The sequence below is a fragment of the Netta rufina genome (genome assembly GCF_964035555.1).
Source record: "Netta rufina genome assembly, chromosome: 8".
Lineage (NCBI taxonomy): Eukaryota > Metazoa > Chordata > Aves > Anseriformes > Anatidae > Netta > Netta rufina.
The window spans coordinates 2005542-2022828 of record NC_140131.1 but is presented as its reverse complement, the minus strand read 5'-3'; the positions used below and the strand labels follow the sequence as shown (position 1 = coordinate 2022828).

The following is a 17287-nucleotide window of genomic DNA, read 5'->3' as shown; positions in this document are numbered from 1 at the left end:
AGCACAGGAGCATTAGGGGCAGCAACGCTCCAGCTCGCTCTGTGCCCCGAGTAATCCGTCACGTGGATCGGGGCAGAGGGAATTAAAAGCTGGAAGTGCCCCAGCTCATCACTACCTTGCAGATCCCGTCGTTTTTTCTTCTTTTTAATTACAGCCAGCAGCTCGGGGCCCCGGCGCCACGTGTGGAATAAGCGGAGACTGCAGTGACTGGAGGGGGAAAAAGGAAAATGGGGTGGGAAATGTTGCTGGGATCGGGGAGTGGGGGCTGAGGAGCTGAACCCGGGGGGGGACGTGGGTGATGGGTGGATTCAGGAGAAACCCAGAGGGCTCTGGAAGTTTGTGCCAGCTGCGGATGCCCTTTGGTTTGCTGTCATCGCCCTGCACCGCTACCTGGGGGCAAAGCACAGGCCCCTTGGGTGACACTGCCCCATGAGCTGTCACTCCCCATTTTCTCCCCCAGGATTTCACGGAGGGCAAAGCGGCTGCGGGTCCGCATCCGAGGGCTGCTGATATTTCCTCAAACTTCACCGCGACCCTAAAATCACCCAGGCTCCCCCCTTCCTGCCCGCTCACCTGCACCGCACGACGCCCCCGGGGTTCGCGTAGACCCCCAGGGCGATGCTCTTTCTTTGCTCTCCGCATTCCTGCCGGCTGTTTGCAGCCAAATTGCTCCAAATCGGGACCTTCGGGGGGGGATGGAGCAGCCCCGGGGGGAGCAGCCCCGGTCCCCCCGGGGGTCACCGCGCATCGCCGGGACCGGAGCGGGGAAAGGGGACGCGAGCTAGGGACGGGGTTTGGGTGGCTCTGGGGGCTCTGGCTGTCCTTCTGTCCGTCTGTCTGTGTGTCCCTCTGTCTGTCCGTCCCTCTGCCTGTCTGTCCGTCCGTCCGCGTGCCCGCGTGCGCGTGCCCGCGCCGCCGCCGCCGCCGCCCCCGCGAGCGGGCGCTGCCGGCTGCGGCGCGGCCCCGGCGGGCGGCGGGAGCATGGAGGCGGCGGCGGGGCCAGGTGAGGAGGCACCGGGCAGGGGTCGGGGCCGGGGTCGGGGCGAGCAGCAGGGTTAAGGGGTCGCTGGGGAGGTTCCTGGGGGCCGCTGCCCGCTGCTCGTTGTCTGGGGGGGGGTTCTACCAAGCCCGCTGCCCGCTCGGGCCGCCCCAAGGCGAGAGCGGGTGTCCCGAAATCCCCCTGCATCACGGCACGCTGAGATGCCGGGTGCCTGCATCCTGAAATCGCGGGTCTCTGCCTCCCTGCCGCTCTGCATCCCTGCTTCCTTGCGTCCCGGGTCCCTGCATCCCGAAATCCCAGGTCCCGGCATCAGAGCATCCCGAAATGCTGGGTCCCTGCACCCTGAAATCCCGTGTCCCTTCCTCACTGCCTCCCTGCATCCCGAGTCCCTGCATCCCGAAATCCTGGGTCCTTGCATCCCAAAATCCCAGGTCCCTGCATCCTGGCATCCTGAGTCCCTGCATCACAGCATCCCGAAATCCTGGGTCCCCGCATCCCAAAATCCCAGGTCCCTGCATCCTGGCATCCTGGCTCCCTGCATCACAGCATCCCAAAATGCCGGCATCCCTGCATCCCAGGTCCCCGCATCCCTTCACCCCAGCATCGCAGCATCCCCGGTCCCTGCATCCCAAAATCCCGGGTCCCTGCATCCCAGCACCCCGGTCCCTGCCTCCCACCATCCCTCCCGGCACCCCAAAATCAGCGGCCGTACGCAGCAGCGCTGTGAATACCCCCCTGGGCATACCGCCTTCCCTGAAGGGAAAGGAAATGATTTGGGGGGCTGGAAATAATCATAATTCCAGCTTGTATCCGGGCCTTCCTGCGGCAAGGTTACCCGGTGTGCGTGTAGCACGGAAGCGCTGATACGGGGCGCGGATACGCAGCCGCCTGCAGCACATCTGCTGCGGGGCTGACCTTCAGCACTGCGTGCTCCGTGAGACAAACACGGCACTGCCTTCCCCATGACAGCCCTGCTTCAGGCCCGAGAGAAGGGAAAAAAAAAGAAAAAAAAGGCAAAATTTGCGGCTGCTGCAGGAGGGGCCAGCAGGGCCGGGGCGAGTGGTGGGCTTGTGGCCTCCCGACCTCCACTCGCCGCTGTGGTGCAGGTACGCGGCTGCCCTGCCCGTCAGTGCTGCTGGATTGCCTGAAATCAGGAGGTTTTTAATGTTTTTCTGATGTATTTGGGGCTGTCATTACTGCAGCCTTGTTCTGCGTGCTGGCAGGGGGAGAGGTAGAGAAGGAGGAGGAGAAAGAGAAGGAGGAGGAGGGTGAGGAGGAGGAGGGTGAGAAATATTTTGGCCAGGGCTCCAGGACTGCAAACGATGGACTTTTTCAGTGCCTACATTTAGCCGAGGGCCTCCATCTTCTGCTGTCCCTTCCCCGGCAGATTTCTCTTAGTCATAGCCTGCCCGGAGAGAAAAAAATAAACACGCATCTGTGCATCAAGCCATTCCGATGGCACAGGCAGCACGGAGGCAACCCGGGCCGCACTATATTTAGACAGCTGTGACACAGCCTGCTTGTTTATGGCCCCAGAAACCCTCGCAGCCCACAGATGCAGCATTTCGGGGCGGCCGTGGCCTTTAAGGAGGAACCACGCTTTGTCCTTGAGCTCCGGGTTTCTCCACCAGCCCTGGCAGCTCCGGCCTTTAACTGCTGACCCGAGTAATCCGCCGCACGCTGCGCCCGCCGCCCTGCCCCGAGCAGCCCTGGCGGGTGCTCGGCCGGCCAACAACGGGACGGATTTTGGGTGGGGATTTGCTGAAATCCGGCCCTGTGCGTGCCGGCCCCCGGCGTGCAGATTTGGAGGATAAAACCCCGGGGCTGCAGGGACGCGGCCTGGAAATCCCAGCTGCCAGGGCACCGCTGCCGCCGCCGCTCAGATGGGATTAGGGGCGCGGGAGAAGCTGCCGTGAGGAGCTCTCAAAGCCGAAACGCTATAAATAGCTCTTTTGATTATTTATAGCCAAATATGAATAATAATTTATGAACCTTTAAGGTAGTTCACGTTACGGTAGCGTATGAAGCCCTGTTTTGGTAGGCGCTGTAGACAACATAGAGATTTTCTTCCCCTAAATATATTTTTGTCTTCAGTAACCCAAAATACACAGGATGGGAAGTGGCATCCACACAGATCTGAATCCTGGCAGGGAAACAGATCCGTGCTGAGCAAACTCATTGAGGCAGAGTGAAGTGGGGGCCAGGACTGTGCCCGAACCCTCTGCAGTGGGGCTGTTGTGCAGGAGCTGTGGGACGTTCACTCGGCAGCACCGATCCCAGCCCAGGGCGTGCCGTGTGTGCTCAGGATGCTCTCCTGGGAGGCCAGCACAGTGCTGGAGCTGCCAGAGCCAAGATTTTGGGGTGAAGGCAGCGCTGGGTGGCACGGCAGGCACGGGATGTGCTGTGGAAGCCGAGGAGCTGGCTTCTGGCCCCTGCAGCTCTCCGCGCTCGGCCTGCGGCCACAGCCACGGCGATGCGCTGCCACGGCCCCCACACCGGTGCAATTCAACCTCCTGCCCCTTGAGACGCATCCAAGCCACTCTTCCGAAACTGCAGAGTGCAGGCAGCGCCGTGGGGACAGTGTTGCCTGTTTGGGGGCAGCTGCATGAGCACAGCCAAGGAAATGAGGAATGGACACAGACCTGGGCCCACACTGCACCGCCGCCGTGATTGAGGGCTCTAAGTCAGCTGGTGCTATGAGCAGAGACAGGCCCCGCGCTGCAATGCTTCATACCAGGCAGAATGAGTAACAAGGCTCTAATAATGCTGTTCTTCCAATTAGTATTAGAGCAGCAGCCCGCTACCAAAATCTGTAAGAGCGTGGGAACACTTCAACGGGGGAAAAAAAGAAGTGCTGGCTTGCTGGCGAACCTCCCGGTGCTGTCAGGCCCATCTGCATCTCCCAACCTTTTGCGGGCAGGACCTCATGTAGATGTTCATCAGAGAGAAACCCTAAAAGCTGCAGTGAGGATGCTCATCCCCTGCCCCATCCTCCATCCCATGAGCTCTGCTGACAGGAGCTGCATGCAGGAGTGGCGATGCCGCCTGCAGCTCCTCTTCTGCTCTCGGGGCTGTGCTCACGGCGTGCAGGGCTCCTCTCCTGTGCCCTGGTCGTGGCACCCGAGAGCCTCGGCTGATTATTTTCAGGCACAGTGAGTGCTGAGGGAATCGCATCATGTCTCCGGAAAATGAGCCAAGGCGCTTTGGGATTCATGGCATTGGTCGTGGCAGGTGAAAGCTGAGCTGCGTGTCACAGCTCACACATTTGATCGGCGATGTTAGCATTTGCCACAGGAAACCTATTTGCTTCCTTTAGTTTTCAATCTTTTCTTTAAATCAAACTCCTTAATCTTTTTTTTTTTTTTTTTTTTTTGCCCAATGCTGGGGTTTTCCTGAGGCACCAGCTGTGGGGTGCAGGACTTGTGCTGATGGAGATGCTGCTGTGGTTCAGAACTTCCAGTCAGCATCACGCACAAGAGCATTTTGCAGCCTTGCAGACGGGCTTTAGGAGGCCCAGATTTTTCATGGCATTTAACCACTTGTGCAGTGAAAGGGAAGCAATGAACGGGTGGTAGGCAGGCACCGAAATACCTGATTTTTACCCAAATACCTGATTCAGGTTTGATGCGCTGTGTGGACAGCTGCACAGCCTCCGATTTCCCAACAGCTTGCAGGCTGGGGACTTCCTGAGCTGATGGTGACACTCCCTGATTTAATGTCCCCTTGGGGATCGGTGTCCCTTGTGTTTCCCCAACTCTGAACCGCTGCTGGGGAGCCCCCTGAGTCCTTGAACAGTCGGAAACAAAGTCCTAGGGTGGCGTGAGTAAGCCGTGCATCGTCCCCAGCAGCAATTTAACAAGGCTGAGAGGCGAGCTACAAAAACATGCAGAGGCAGCAATACGCTTAATGGCGTGTGATATCACGGAGGGCAGCAACGGACGGGGAGATAATAACGGAGCCACGCTGAAGTCACTGGAAAACAAAATAATGACAAGCTGTATTGATAAAAAAAGGGGGAAGGAGGCAGGGAGGGTAGTGCAAAGGGGGATGGTTTGTATGTGCGAGATATATTTCACGGCCAAGTTGTCCGCCCCTAAGTCCTGACCCACAGTGGGAACGCTGTGCACTGCGAGAGAGAAGACACAAACCAAGGAGCCCGAGGGGTCCTCTTTTCTTTTCAAATTTTACATTTTTGGCTCCCTGGTAAGGTTTAGTTTTTCTTTCAGAACAACTTCTCTAAGCCACTTCAGAAAGGATTGGATCATCTGACTCCCCTCCCTCCCCCTGCATCCCTAAAAATCCCAGCCCAATCTGCCTGGGGCCCAGCACATCCCATGGGGGTAAGATGCGGTGCTGCCCTGCATGGCTGCTGCCCGAGCAGCTCCTCATTTCTCCAGCAAATCCAGGCCTGGACAAACCATTCCCATAGGCACAAGCAGAAAAGGAACCGCATGGCTGTCCTTGACTCCAGTCCAAATATCCCGTATTTATCCTCAGCACAAGTCCTGATACTGCTCTGAAACCCTATTTCTGGCTCCGTACCAAGGGCCTGTACCCGTGGTGCTATCATGTGCCTGTTCCTGGAGTAGTGCACGGGTGTCAGTGCTCCTGGGCAGCTCATGGAGCTGTACGAACGATGAATGAAGCCCCCAGGTGGGAGGGCAGGGGGTGTCATCCTCTCTGCACCCGTCATTTATGCCCCAAAGTCATTTGAGCTGGAACCATGCCTCATACCTCGTGTCTGAACGTGACAACAAAAGTTTTGAGTGTTTATGTTTTGTATTTTTGTAATATTTGGATGCAGCAGGCCAAAAGTAAAATGGAAACATTAAGATATTCTCCACCTGTGGCAGCAGCAACCCAAAGCGCAGTGGTGTTATTTCTTCCAGCCCATCTGGGCTGCCTGCTGATTGGGAACCCAGCCTGGCCCAGACGAGATCTTGCTGGCTTTAATCAATTCAATCAGATTTGCTTAACCAGGGTTAAACGAGCAGCACTTATTTAAAATGCTGGCAGCTAGAGAGAGCTTGGCTGTGCTGGGCTCTCCCTAGGGAGGAGGGTGGTGGGACAGACCTTTCTCCTGAGAGCAAAGCTTCTGAACACTTGCCAGAGTCAAATACCCATGGGGCAGGTCCAGGAGGAAGGGTCTGACAGAAAAATGTGGTGATGCTCTTGCTTTTCTGATGGAAGAGTCAAAATTTGGGTCAAAGCTAACCTAGGTGGAGTGTCCTCCCCCCTGCCCTGTGGGGCTGAGCTGCTGTGAGCAGGGCTGTAATCCCACGCCCATGCATGTGGCTGGGGAAGGGTTATTTTGGGGTTAGTTTCTGTATTTTTGTTGTGATGTGGGGCTTCTGAGGGTAAATGTGATGCTGTGACAGCTGCAGTCATCAGGTCTGTACCAAATCAGTTTTTAGGGCAGGGAAGAGGCTTTTACTGCACCAAATTCCTGAAGACTAATTAGATTAAGCATCAAAATCTCAAATTGAAGATACAAGCAGTGTCTGCTACCTAATGCATTCAGCAGTGGCTGTGCTGTAGACTTGGGTACTAAACAAGCACAAGAAGGTGATGGTGGCAGCGGCTGTCTTTTTTGTTTGTTTTTAATGTCAAAAAGTCACCAAACTGCTTTGATTTACACAGGTGTTAAGCCTCCTGGCCCTGGCAGGCTGACTTCTCTGGCACATAGCTCAAATTCTTGATAAAGTGGCAGGGTGGGTTCCTGGGTGGTTGAAGGGTTCTCCAAAACATAGCCATGGCTGAGTGCCATCAGCCTTCCTGGAGAAGTTGCAGGGAAGGTAAGCAGAATTAAGTGAGCTTATAATGGCTTTTTGTTATTCTTCTTTCCCTCCCAGAAAGTCCATTTTATAGATTATTTGTTACAAGGCCATTGAAGGAAATTTAAATCTGGGAGTCTATGAATTAGGGTGGTTTGATTAGGGTTTGAGCCATTTGAAGAGAGAGGAGGTAAAAATGTTAATTCTCAGCATGCATTGTTGGCCCAGGGTCCCAATGCAGGGGCCACAGTCCATGTAAGCTCAAAGAGAAAGGAAAGAAGAAATTACAGTGCTTTGAGGTGCAGAGACAATAATCTGCCCTACAAAGCAGTACCAGGTGCTTTGGGAAATGGGAGTACAAAATCTAACAACGGGGACGAGCTCTGCATGCTGTTTATGGTCAGTGATAGTGTGGAAACAATAGGTGGTTTTTTTTTTTTTTTTGAGGTAAGATAAAGGGAAAGCTTCAAACATTAATTTTCAAGAAACAAGTGCTTTAATGAACAGAGCAAGTTCGTGTTTGCAATGGAATAACTCTGAAAAAAACGTTTAGTTCATTGAATTTTAAAGGTATTGCCCAAGATAATAAACTAATTTTCAGGCAATAGCTGTACTTCTTATGGTGCTGCACAGCTTGAATGTGTTCATGAAGAATTAAGAGTTTAAGGTTTCACCTTAATTGTACATCTAGTTGAGAGAGAGGTGAACAAAGAAATAATGCCTCCATACATTTGGTGCTTGATTACAGCTGCCATAAAAGACTTCTGCCCAGGAGAGGCTGCAGCCCAGACGGAGGAGCAGACAGTGTTAGAGCCTGGGCAAATCAATTGACATTTGCAAGGTCAGCAGTAGGGAGGGAGTTTGTGTCTCCCAAGTCTTGAGCAAGATTCAGTCTTCTTTATCGCATCGTTAACATCTCCCGCAGTCCTAATGGCACCTGCCAGCCTTACCATTCATACATTATAAAAACGTCTATATTATTTTGTAGCATCATTAGCCACGACTCAATAAGCCTTCGAGGATGCTAATGAATTTTTCTAAGTAGCTGTTTCCCTGGATCTTTTTTTTTTCCTCTCATTTTTGAAAGCCATCTGCAATTTTCTTTCTTTTTTTTTTTTTTTTTTTTTTTTTTTTTTTTTATATAGCATTCTTTATGCAGCAGACCTCCAAACAGGAGAAATTGTATGACCATTTACTGGCCCAATTTAAGGGGTGAATTGGGTGAGGAAGGCATATTACTTTATATGTGCTCTTTGGCTAAGCTTCCTGTAGAGCTGGAAAATGAGTGAATAGGTGAATAACCCAATCCCACATAACATGCTCTCCTAATCCCGCCAAGTGCTCTCTTTTTCTAAAACTGGTAATTTCAGGCAAGGAAGGGGCTTTGAAGTGAGTTGACCCATCTCTCTTCTGCCCCACGGTGCCCCAGGGAGGCTGTACTGTCCCCACTCCGTGTCTGTGCAGAGCCCAGGCCTGGAGGGTCAGGGTGCCGTGGGATTTCCTCTGGGAATCCTTGGGAGAAAGATGGCTATGATCCCCCAAACACTGGAAAGAGAGGAATTAATGGATTCAACAAAGAAAATCAAGCTTTGTTTCCTGAATAGGACTGCAGTCTGCCTGCTGCAGATGCAATAGCAACATCAGTGTTGGGTAGGAAACACTGAACCCTTTTCCCATAAGAACACTTTTGGAAGGACTTTCACTGCCTAATGCAGATCGTCCTTTGCAACAGCCCCTTGCTGCTCACCTGTGAGAGATGACTCATGGATTCAGGGCACGGTCTCATCGAAGCCGAGCTCAAAGTGCTGGATGGAGGCCACAGAACCGGCTAGCGAGCACTGGTGGCAGTTCAGCATGGGGTTAGGCTGTGCAGGGCATGTGCTGTGCCAGGCTCCCCAGCTCATTACCTCCAGCGTGAGAATGTCCAAATGTTTGTGGTGACATTACCTCGGTGTGTGCTCTTCACCCAAGAGCCTGGTTTTGCCTCTTCACCGGTGGTCTGTTATCTCAGTGAGCAAGATAAATGAGAATCCATCTTGAACACCTCTCCTCCCCTGAATTTCCCATTTTGTTATTAGAACACAGAAGGAATTACCGTATCCCTGGTGGACTAGGACAGACTCACAGATATCCCTTAAAAAATACCTGTGTTTTTTTTTCTTTACTAGGTTGCTGCAAATGGGCAATGTGAGGGAGAGGGACACGTTCCTCCTGATGAGTATCATGATCTACACATCGCTCTGTACAGAGCGACGTATTAACAGCCCGCTAACGAATGGGTAGCAGATACACATTTCTAACCTCGAGTTCAAGCTGTTACCGTGAACCACTTATGTCAGGTTAATTCATTTTAGTTTGTTGCTTGCAAATCTGCTTGGATTGTTCTGAGAAAATTCTGGGTCACAGATGCACCCGGTCTGCAGCCTAATACGAATTGCGGGCGTTATGTAAACGAGCACGCCTGACGAGGTATGGCTGGACCAGCTGCCCCCTGCCCTGCCGTGTCCAAGAGGAAAGTTTAAGTGAAATGTTGGAAATATTTCAGGTTACGGCCATCCCTACAGAAGGGCTTGTTGATGGTACTGCTTCAGAAGCACCCCGCTTTATTTTTCTAAGCAGAGTACTTGATCTCTTACAGGAAGGACACCAAAGGCATGTCTGGATGATACAGATTTTTGGGAGGGGTCTTTACTTTTACCGAAATTACAGAGAAATGAATGTATTAGGATGAGTCTAGAGGAGGTTGACAAGGATGATCGTGGGGTTGGGTCACCTCTGCTTTGAAGAGAGGTGGAGGGAGCCTGGAGGAGGCTTTGGGGGGACCTGATAAGGACCTGATAAGGACCTAGGTGCCTAGAGGGGGCTGCAGGAGAGCTGGGGAGGGCTTCTTTTGGGGTGTGTAGGGTTAGGACTGGAGGTAATGGCATTAAGCTGAAGGAGGGTGGATTTAGACGAGACACACGGCAGAAAAATCCTTCACTGTGAGGTGAGGGTGGGCTGGAAGGGGAAGGGGGGGTTCCGTGAGCCCTCAGCAGAGCTGGCAGCGCCCACGTCCCTTGGGGCTCCCCTCACAGAAGGGACCCGGAGGAGCCCCAGGAGCACCCCCAGCCCTGCCTCAGCCCCGTGTGGCGCCGCTCGACTCCTTCCGGGCCCGCGGAGGGCGGGCAGGGGGCAGCGGCCGCCCCTATCCCCGTCCCCGTCCCGCCCCGTTCTTCCCTCCCTCCCTCCATTCCCTTCCCTCTCCTGCCTCCTCCCCGGGGCCGTTTCTCTTCCGCCCAGCCCACGGCGGCTCCCGGCCCCGGCTCGTCCATGAGCCTGCTCGGGGGGTACCGCAGGAAGCCGGGCGGGGAGGGCTATGAGGCGCTGCAGCTGGTGGAGGGCGGCGGCGGCGGCGGGGCGGGAGAGCCGGGGGCGGGCGGCCGGAGCCCCTCACGGCAGCCGCCTCAGCAGCAGCAGCAGCAACAGCAGCAGAGAGGAGCCGATGGCACCATGGACAGCTCCGGTAGGGCCGGGGGACATCGGTGCCGAGTGTGTGTGGGGAACAATGGCACCGTCAGGGGGGAAACAATGGCCCCGCGGGGACAATGGCAGCGCGGACAATGGTAGCGCTTTGTCCTGGCCAGCCGCAGCCTCCCCACACCGCACCGCCACCACCCTCCCTGCGGCTGTGGGGTGGGTGAGGGAGCCCTAAAAGCGGCCGTAGGGTGGGTGAAGGTGGCCTAAAAGCACCCCTGGGTGCTTGGCTTCGCCCTGCTGGTTTGGGGTTATGGGGTGAACGGGGGGTGTGAGGCTGCACTGTCCCCTAAGGGAGCGGGAGGCTTGCTGTGAGCCTCTAAAAAAGCAGCCCTAAAGGTTGCGGGGTGGTGGTGTTGGGCACGTTGTGTGTGCCGTTGGTTTTATTAAGCAGGGGAGATGTCCAGATGGTCTTTACGGGATGGAGCCGGGTTTGTGTTTGTCTGGGTGGCCGGTGATGGAGAACCCGAGCGCCTGGGGCTCCGCTGAGGGGAGCGGGTTGGGGCTGTGGCTGGGCAGGGCGCCCGGCTCACCCAACGCCCGTCACCACCACGAACTAACAGAGATCAAAATCCATCAGGGAAATGCCCCATATACTCATGGGGGGACCGAATTTTGTGTCCGTCCGTTGCAGTGGCACGATATTGCAGGGATACCTGCCCTGTGCTGTGGAAGGAAGGCGTGGGCCCCAGGCGCTCAGCAAGAGCTCAATTCCTCAATTCATCCACGGTGTTTTAACGTGGTGTCCTCTTCTGATGACCCGTGTCTGAATCTAGGTGGGGAGAGTCTTACCTTGCATTCTTCTCCCATTTTCTCTGCTGTAATGGGAGTAACCTTTCCCTCTTTCCCCTTGCCATTTCAATGTGCTTTCTGGAGTTCTTCTTGGGGCTAGCTTTGTTTGTTGTTTGTTTTTTGTTTTTTTAAACTTTTTTACTCCTGGACTTCAGAAATGCATTTTAATTTGCTGCTATGATATCCTTGCTACAGTTGCTTGTAATAATAGTATGCGTCAGTAGTTTCTTACTCACAGTAGGCTGCTGTGTTACAGTTATTTGGATTCTTACATGAGCATCCACGGAGTTGGGTAGGTATTATGGTCAGTTTAATGTCTGTCATTAAAGCAATTATTTGAATGGGTTTCCTAGAACTTGGAGAACCGAGGGCGGCATTCACATCTAGCCAGGTGTGGGAGCACGCCGGAGCTCATGTCAAGCCGTGGCTTTTGTCTCGCGTCAGCTTGCTGTATTATTTGAGCGCTGCTGGTGCAGTCGTTCTGTTCCGTTTCTTCAAGCCGTTCCGCTCCCTGCCGAGCCAAAAAGAGGTGTTCAGGGATAGCCAGACAATGCCTGTGTTTACAGGGTCTGTGCAACACTCAGCCATGCCAGCAATTCAGCTGCAAACTGCAAAGACATCCCAGAGGGGTAACTGTACAAACACCCTCTGTATTTTTCTAGGATGCTGTTCCCTTAAATGCGTGGATTTGAGCAAGGGCCGTCTCTGGGGCTTGGAAGGTGATGGTGCAGGGGTCTGTGTTAGCCCGAGCTCCCCTCCTCCTGGGCACTTGGTACTCACTGGAAGCTCTTTATGGTCCTCTGCCGAAAGCTTGCAGTCACTGGAACCAGCCACACGCTTGGCAGCAACAAACCTCAGGCCTTGTTGTGGCCCTTGAATTGGGATTATAGAGTTTTTCTTAATACTTTATCTGTTTCATAAGCATTTTTTGGGGAAAGAGGAGGAGGGGGTCTCTAAATCTTCACATGAAGCTCAGAAGAGCTGTGTCTGGTGTGATGCTCTGCTTTAAATGTGGGGTCAGACTTGTATCTGCCTTGTTCGTTTGTTGTCTGCTGATAAATGAGCAATTTTTATCAGTTCATAGCAAAGACATTTTTCTTTGCCAAGTATGAAATTATAAAAGCTTAAAGAGCTGTATCCACCCCTCAGGTGTGCTTTTGACTGCTGGTGATTCAGTAATTGAAGCTGCTTGTGAATTGTGGGGCAATTTATCTTTAATGCTGTGTGGAGATGGATAGTTCTGGTGGGGGAAATTAGGTAGCAGTGAGAGAGAGGGACAGGAAAGGAAGGTGGCTGGGTTTTGGCTTACTAGTAGGAAGGAGAAAATACCAACATTTTTATTTATTTTTAATAAGTAGGTAAGGTATTCATATTAAATACTTGGGCCTCCTTCTTCAGTGGTGGTGTCAAAGTCTAAATTCACACGATGGGGAGCAGCAGAGAGTGTGCTGGCTGGGAGAAGAGACCCAAGTCCTGGGGATGGAGGGGAATGAGGTGGCTCAGTGACCTGTGATGCTGCCTCGTGGTGGGGTGCAGGAGCCTCTGCCCCGCACAGGGATGTGGCCGATCCCAAAACTGGAATCCCTGAGGGGTCCTGGCCGAAGCAGAACCTGTTGTGTACATCCTCTGCACCTGAACTCCCTTATGCTTCAGGATTTTTTTTTCCTTCTGGTTTTAAATGATGGCTTCACGTGTGGCAGAGCAGCTGCTGCCTGCGTTAGCAAAATGGCTGTTTGCAGCTGAGGAGGGAAATAAATGCTCCTGAGGTCCCAGCCTGCACACCCAGCCCCACGGGATGGTTAATGCAGGGGGCTGCGAGGGTAAAGCTGGGTGCTCCGGTGGAGTCACTGCTGTGCTTGGGGCAGAGCACCCCGGTGAAGCTGCAGAGCTGCAGAATCAAAGCTCCCTCCCTCCCTTTTCCTCTTACTGCTCATCTGCACTAGGACACAGAAAAATGGCCTGTGCTGTCTGGAAGATGTGTGTCTAGATTAGTATTAGGTGATTATAGAAGGTAGACTGGAGAGGATTTGTGCTGAAGGCAGAGTGCTGACAATTTGGGGGCAAAATTTTGGTGGATGTAATTAGCTACTACCTGCTCCTGCTGCAGTTACCTGAGCTCACGTGAGCTGAGTGGGGTCCTGCTGGTTTTCATCATTAACTTTTTTCTTTTTTTCTTTTTTTTTTTTTTTAACCAGTTCATAGAAATCAATCTTAAAGTATCATCTCTTACCTAGGGCACCCTGCTCACAGGCCGTGCAGGTGGAAACTCCTTACACTGCAGCCCCTCACTACTGGGGCTGGGTTTAGCTCAGAGGAATCAAGAGCTGAAACTTTACGTGAGGTAGGGCAGCCGTATCCGGGCTGGTATCTGAAGCTCCGTGTGTTATCACCGTGTCTTTGCTTGCTTTAAGCTTTGCTAGGCTCAAACCACTCAGAATGAGATTAAAATTGCAGTGTAGCTCCCTCGTATCGGGTTATGTTTAAGTTCTGTGATGCCCTGGGTGGGCACTGGAGCTCTGTGCAACTGCAGTGTGTGCCCTGAGTGCTCAACTCCTGATGTAACACCTTTAACAACCCCTACAGATTATGCTTGGTGCCATATAGAAGCACAATCATAGTGCCTAGGTCCATCTTGGTCTCCAATGGGACTGTGTGTTTCTCCTCGCTGCTCGTCCATCCAGAAAGCTGCTGGGTTTGGGGATGGAGGGGAAGGGACACGGAGGGAGGCTCGAGCTGGATCTGGTAGGACACAAAACATCGCAAGTCCCAAAACAGAATTCCAAGAAAATCGTTAAAGTAGTTCTCCTTTTGTCTTCTTAACCTGTGAAGTTTGTGGACGTGCCCAGAAGATGAGAGGCAGGCGGGGAAGAAGCAATTTATTTTGGCTTTTGCTGTGGCATTCAGTAATGCTTTCTTAGCAGCTTGCTGTGTACTGAAAGAGGAGGAGGAGGTTCTAGGAAATGCAGAGAGGGAAAAATAACAGCAAGGATACGTGTTACAAGAGGAGCAAGCTCTCTTTCTGTGCTCTTCTGGGACGTTTATGAACTGCCTAATCTACAAAATGGCTTTTAAACACTCGGAGGCTAGACTGGCTTGTGCCACGTACCTCCTCCGGCAGCGTAACTGCAAAATAAAACGTTTTAAATAAATTGCGAGTGTTCAAGTCGAGATTTCTTTAGCTGTTTTACGCTTGCAAACCTAGTCTCTTGTATGCTGCTGATTACTTTTCACTGAGTCAGGAGAGAGACGTCTCCATGTCACTGGCACGGAGACAAAGGCTGGCGCTGACAATGTTGTCTTGTCTTCTTTCCTAGCTGCATTTTCCAGCAGGGAGGCTCAGTTTAATAACTCCTTTGTTTGTGTGGTGTGTTTTGGATACTTGAATGGTTTGGTGTTGGCAATAGCTTTTTTTTCCTTTTTTTTCCCTTTTTTTTTAATTGGTAGGGAGGCGAGGCAGAGAGAATGTCAATCACCTTTAAAGACCAATGTCACGGTTTGTGCCAAAATTTCAGCGTTCCAGCCTCAAATGCATTTTGTTCACTGTAATCTCACTTTCATAACTAAGGGAAAAAACGTAACAAATTAAACAAACTTGGCACAGTACTGAGGGGGGATATTTCTCCTCTCTCAACACTTCTAAACGATGAAACAACAAAAAAAAACCCTCTCACTGTTGAAATCTTACATGTTGCTTAGTTAATGGTGCGAGCAGCATCCTTAATAATTTTCCAAGCAACAGCAGAGAGATCTTAATTCTTAAAATTTCCATGAAGTTTACATTTATGCAGTCTCAGATGAACCTTCAAATAATAAGCCTTGGGCTCCTACAACGTTAGCTTTAGAAGTTTATCTCAGGAGGATGCAAACGGAAGCTCCCGAGCCTCCCTGCCCTGTGCTGCCCAGGGCTCTGAGTGCTTCCCGGCAGTGGCCCTGTCCCAGCCCACCCACAAAAACCAAGCACAGAAAGGGACGTGAGTCCTCATGGGAGGAGGAATGCAGCTTTTCATCCCAGCCCCAGGAGGGAGGCACCACTGGACGTGTCACCCAACATCTGCAGAAATGCACAGGTATTTATGCACGTATTTGTGCATTCCACACACTTGTGGTGTGAGCCCAGACTTGGTCCTGTTGGAAACATCTCCTTTAGGAGCTTCGCAGTCTTTAGGACCTTAAAGCCCACCCAGCCCCAACCTCTGCCATGGGCAGGGACCCCTCCTAGCAGCCCAGGCTGCCCAAACCCCATCCAGCCTGGCCTTGGGCACTGCCAGGGATGGGGCAGCTCCTCTGGGCAGCCTCAGTGTCTCATCACCTTCATAGTAAATAATCTTTTTCTCACATCTAAACTAAATCTACCGTCTTTTAATTTAAAGCTGTTAAGCATCCTTCCTCCCAAGGTCTGGGCTATGTGAGCTCCTTGTAACCTTACAGCAAAGGAGGACTGCTCATAGTTTTCTGGGGTGAGAAAGGCAGAACAAGGCAAGGTGGCTTTTCTGACAGAAAAAGACTTCTTGACAAAGCTGCCAAGAAGTTCTTGAGCAACTCCGAGCCGTGAGGTGGTTTCTCGATGACATGCCAGCTACGTCAGGTTTAAGGTCTGGGTGGGTGCAGTGCCAGGTAACCACAGGAAAGCTGCGGTAAATAAAGAAACAAAGCAAAATAACACCAAACGACAACAAAACCCAAGTATGCCCTCAGTTGAATGAATTATTTAAGATGTCTCAAGGCCGGGCTGGATGGGGCCTTGGGCAGCCTGGTCTCGTGGGAGGTGTCCCCGTCTGTGGCGGGGGGCTGGAATTAGCTGATCTTTAAGGTCCCTTCCAACCCAAGCCGTTCTGTGGTTATTTGTTTGTGCCCCGTGTTTCTGAGCTGGCTGTGCTCTCAGGGAGCTCACGTGGGCCTGATTGCCATAATGTCTTTTTTCGGGGGGCCACACTTGCTACAGCAACCTGCTGCCGTATGCCTCCGGTCCGTATTGTAAACCCTGGGGAAGAGCAAAGGCCCTGTGTGGGTTTTGGCTGGATGAGTGACAATGGGACCAAACGGCACGGCTGTGTGGTGCTGCCATGCTGCAGCTCTGCTCCACACGGGTGTTGCCGTGTGTTTTTTTTGCAGAATAACCTTTTGGTTGCAGCTCTCTCTGCTCTCGGCCTGGTGGGAAAGCCAGCGCGAGCAGGAATCTGGGGCAGCGCAGGAGGAGGGGACGGACGAGCCTGGTAGCAAAAAAAAAATTAGCAAAAGCATCGGTCTTCGGGGCCTCTGTGAGCCTGAGGAGCTCGCCCATTAATTTCGGAAGCAGCAGTGCTCTCCTTTCCACTGCTGCTTTGGGTGCCTCTGTCGCTGCCGCTTTCTCCCCAGCCTTTTCTAGTCCCTTTGCAACCCACGCAGTTCCTTTGAAAAAGGCGATGTAATCCTGCCACGTGGGCTCTCCCTGGCCTGGCAGAGGCTGTGAGTGAATGGAATAGCAGGGATGTTTCGGAGGCTTTGCTTAAATTTCACAAAGTTCAGTCCCCCCCCCCGAGGAGGGCTGTGTGCTGGGAGGGATGGTGAAGGAGGCTCGGGCTCAGGGCTCGCAGGCTGCGCTCCTTAAAAACGTATCTGACAAGCAAAGCACTCCGTTTTAAACACTATTGATTATCACTGGATGCAGAGGAGCTGCCTGCCCAGATAACTTCATTTAGAAATATTTGCCACCCTCCCTCTTGAAACGGGAGCTTAAACTCTTCCCGTAATGCCTGCATTGATTTGCAGTCCCTGAGAGGCGACGTGCTGAGCCTGGAGGATGCCTCAGCGTGGGGATGGGAGGGCCTGGGGGTGCCGTGGGTACCCAGGGATGTGCTTGGGGTGGTTTCTCTGCCCCTGCTCTTCTGCAGACACACACCCCCATAAAAAATCATTTTATGAGTTTTTTTTGTAGGAGATGCTTTAATTACATGATGGCAGGGGTGCATGTACCAGGGCTGCTCCCCTCCACTGTGGGGGCTCCTGTGTGATCCAGAGGGGAAGCTCATAAATACGATGGGGAAGCTCATAAATATGATGGGGCTGCTGTAGCCTGGGCCAGTGTCTCTTAATGCTGGTTTGAAATCCCGGCCTGCCTTATGCAGGCTTTGCTGGGAGAGGAACGTGAGCTGAGGCTGCTCCTCGGCACGGCTGCCTGGGGGCACGGCAGGGCGGAAGCACAAATAGCATCATTTTTTGATGGGTGCTC

The 17287-nt window shown here is 52.6% G+C and overlaps 1 protein-coding gene across 1 annotated transcript in view; it reads left to right on the top strand.

The window, feature by feature from the left end:
• The first annotated feature begins 926 nt into the window (after positions 1–926).
• DNAJC6 (DnaJ heat shock protein family (Hsp40) member C6) overlaps positions 927–17287 on the top strand; it is a 43653-nt gene continuing 27292 nt past the window's right edge. Inside the window, exon 1 of the mRNA XM_084290937.1 lies at positions 927–1003. Within this exon, the coding sequence (XP_084147063.1) occupies positions 982–1003 (22 nt within the window). The 5' untranslated portion in view covers positions 927–981. The remainder of the gene's footprint in view (positions 1004–17287) is intronic.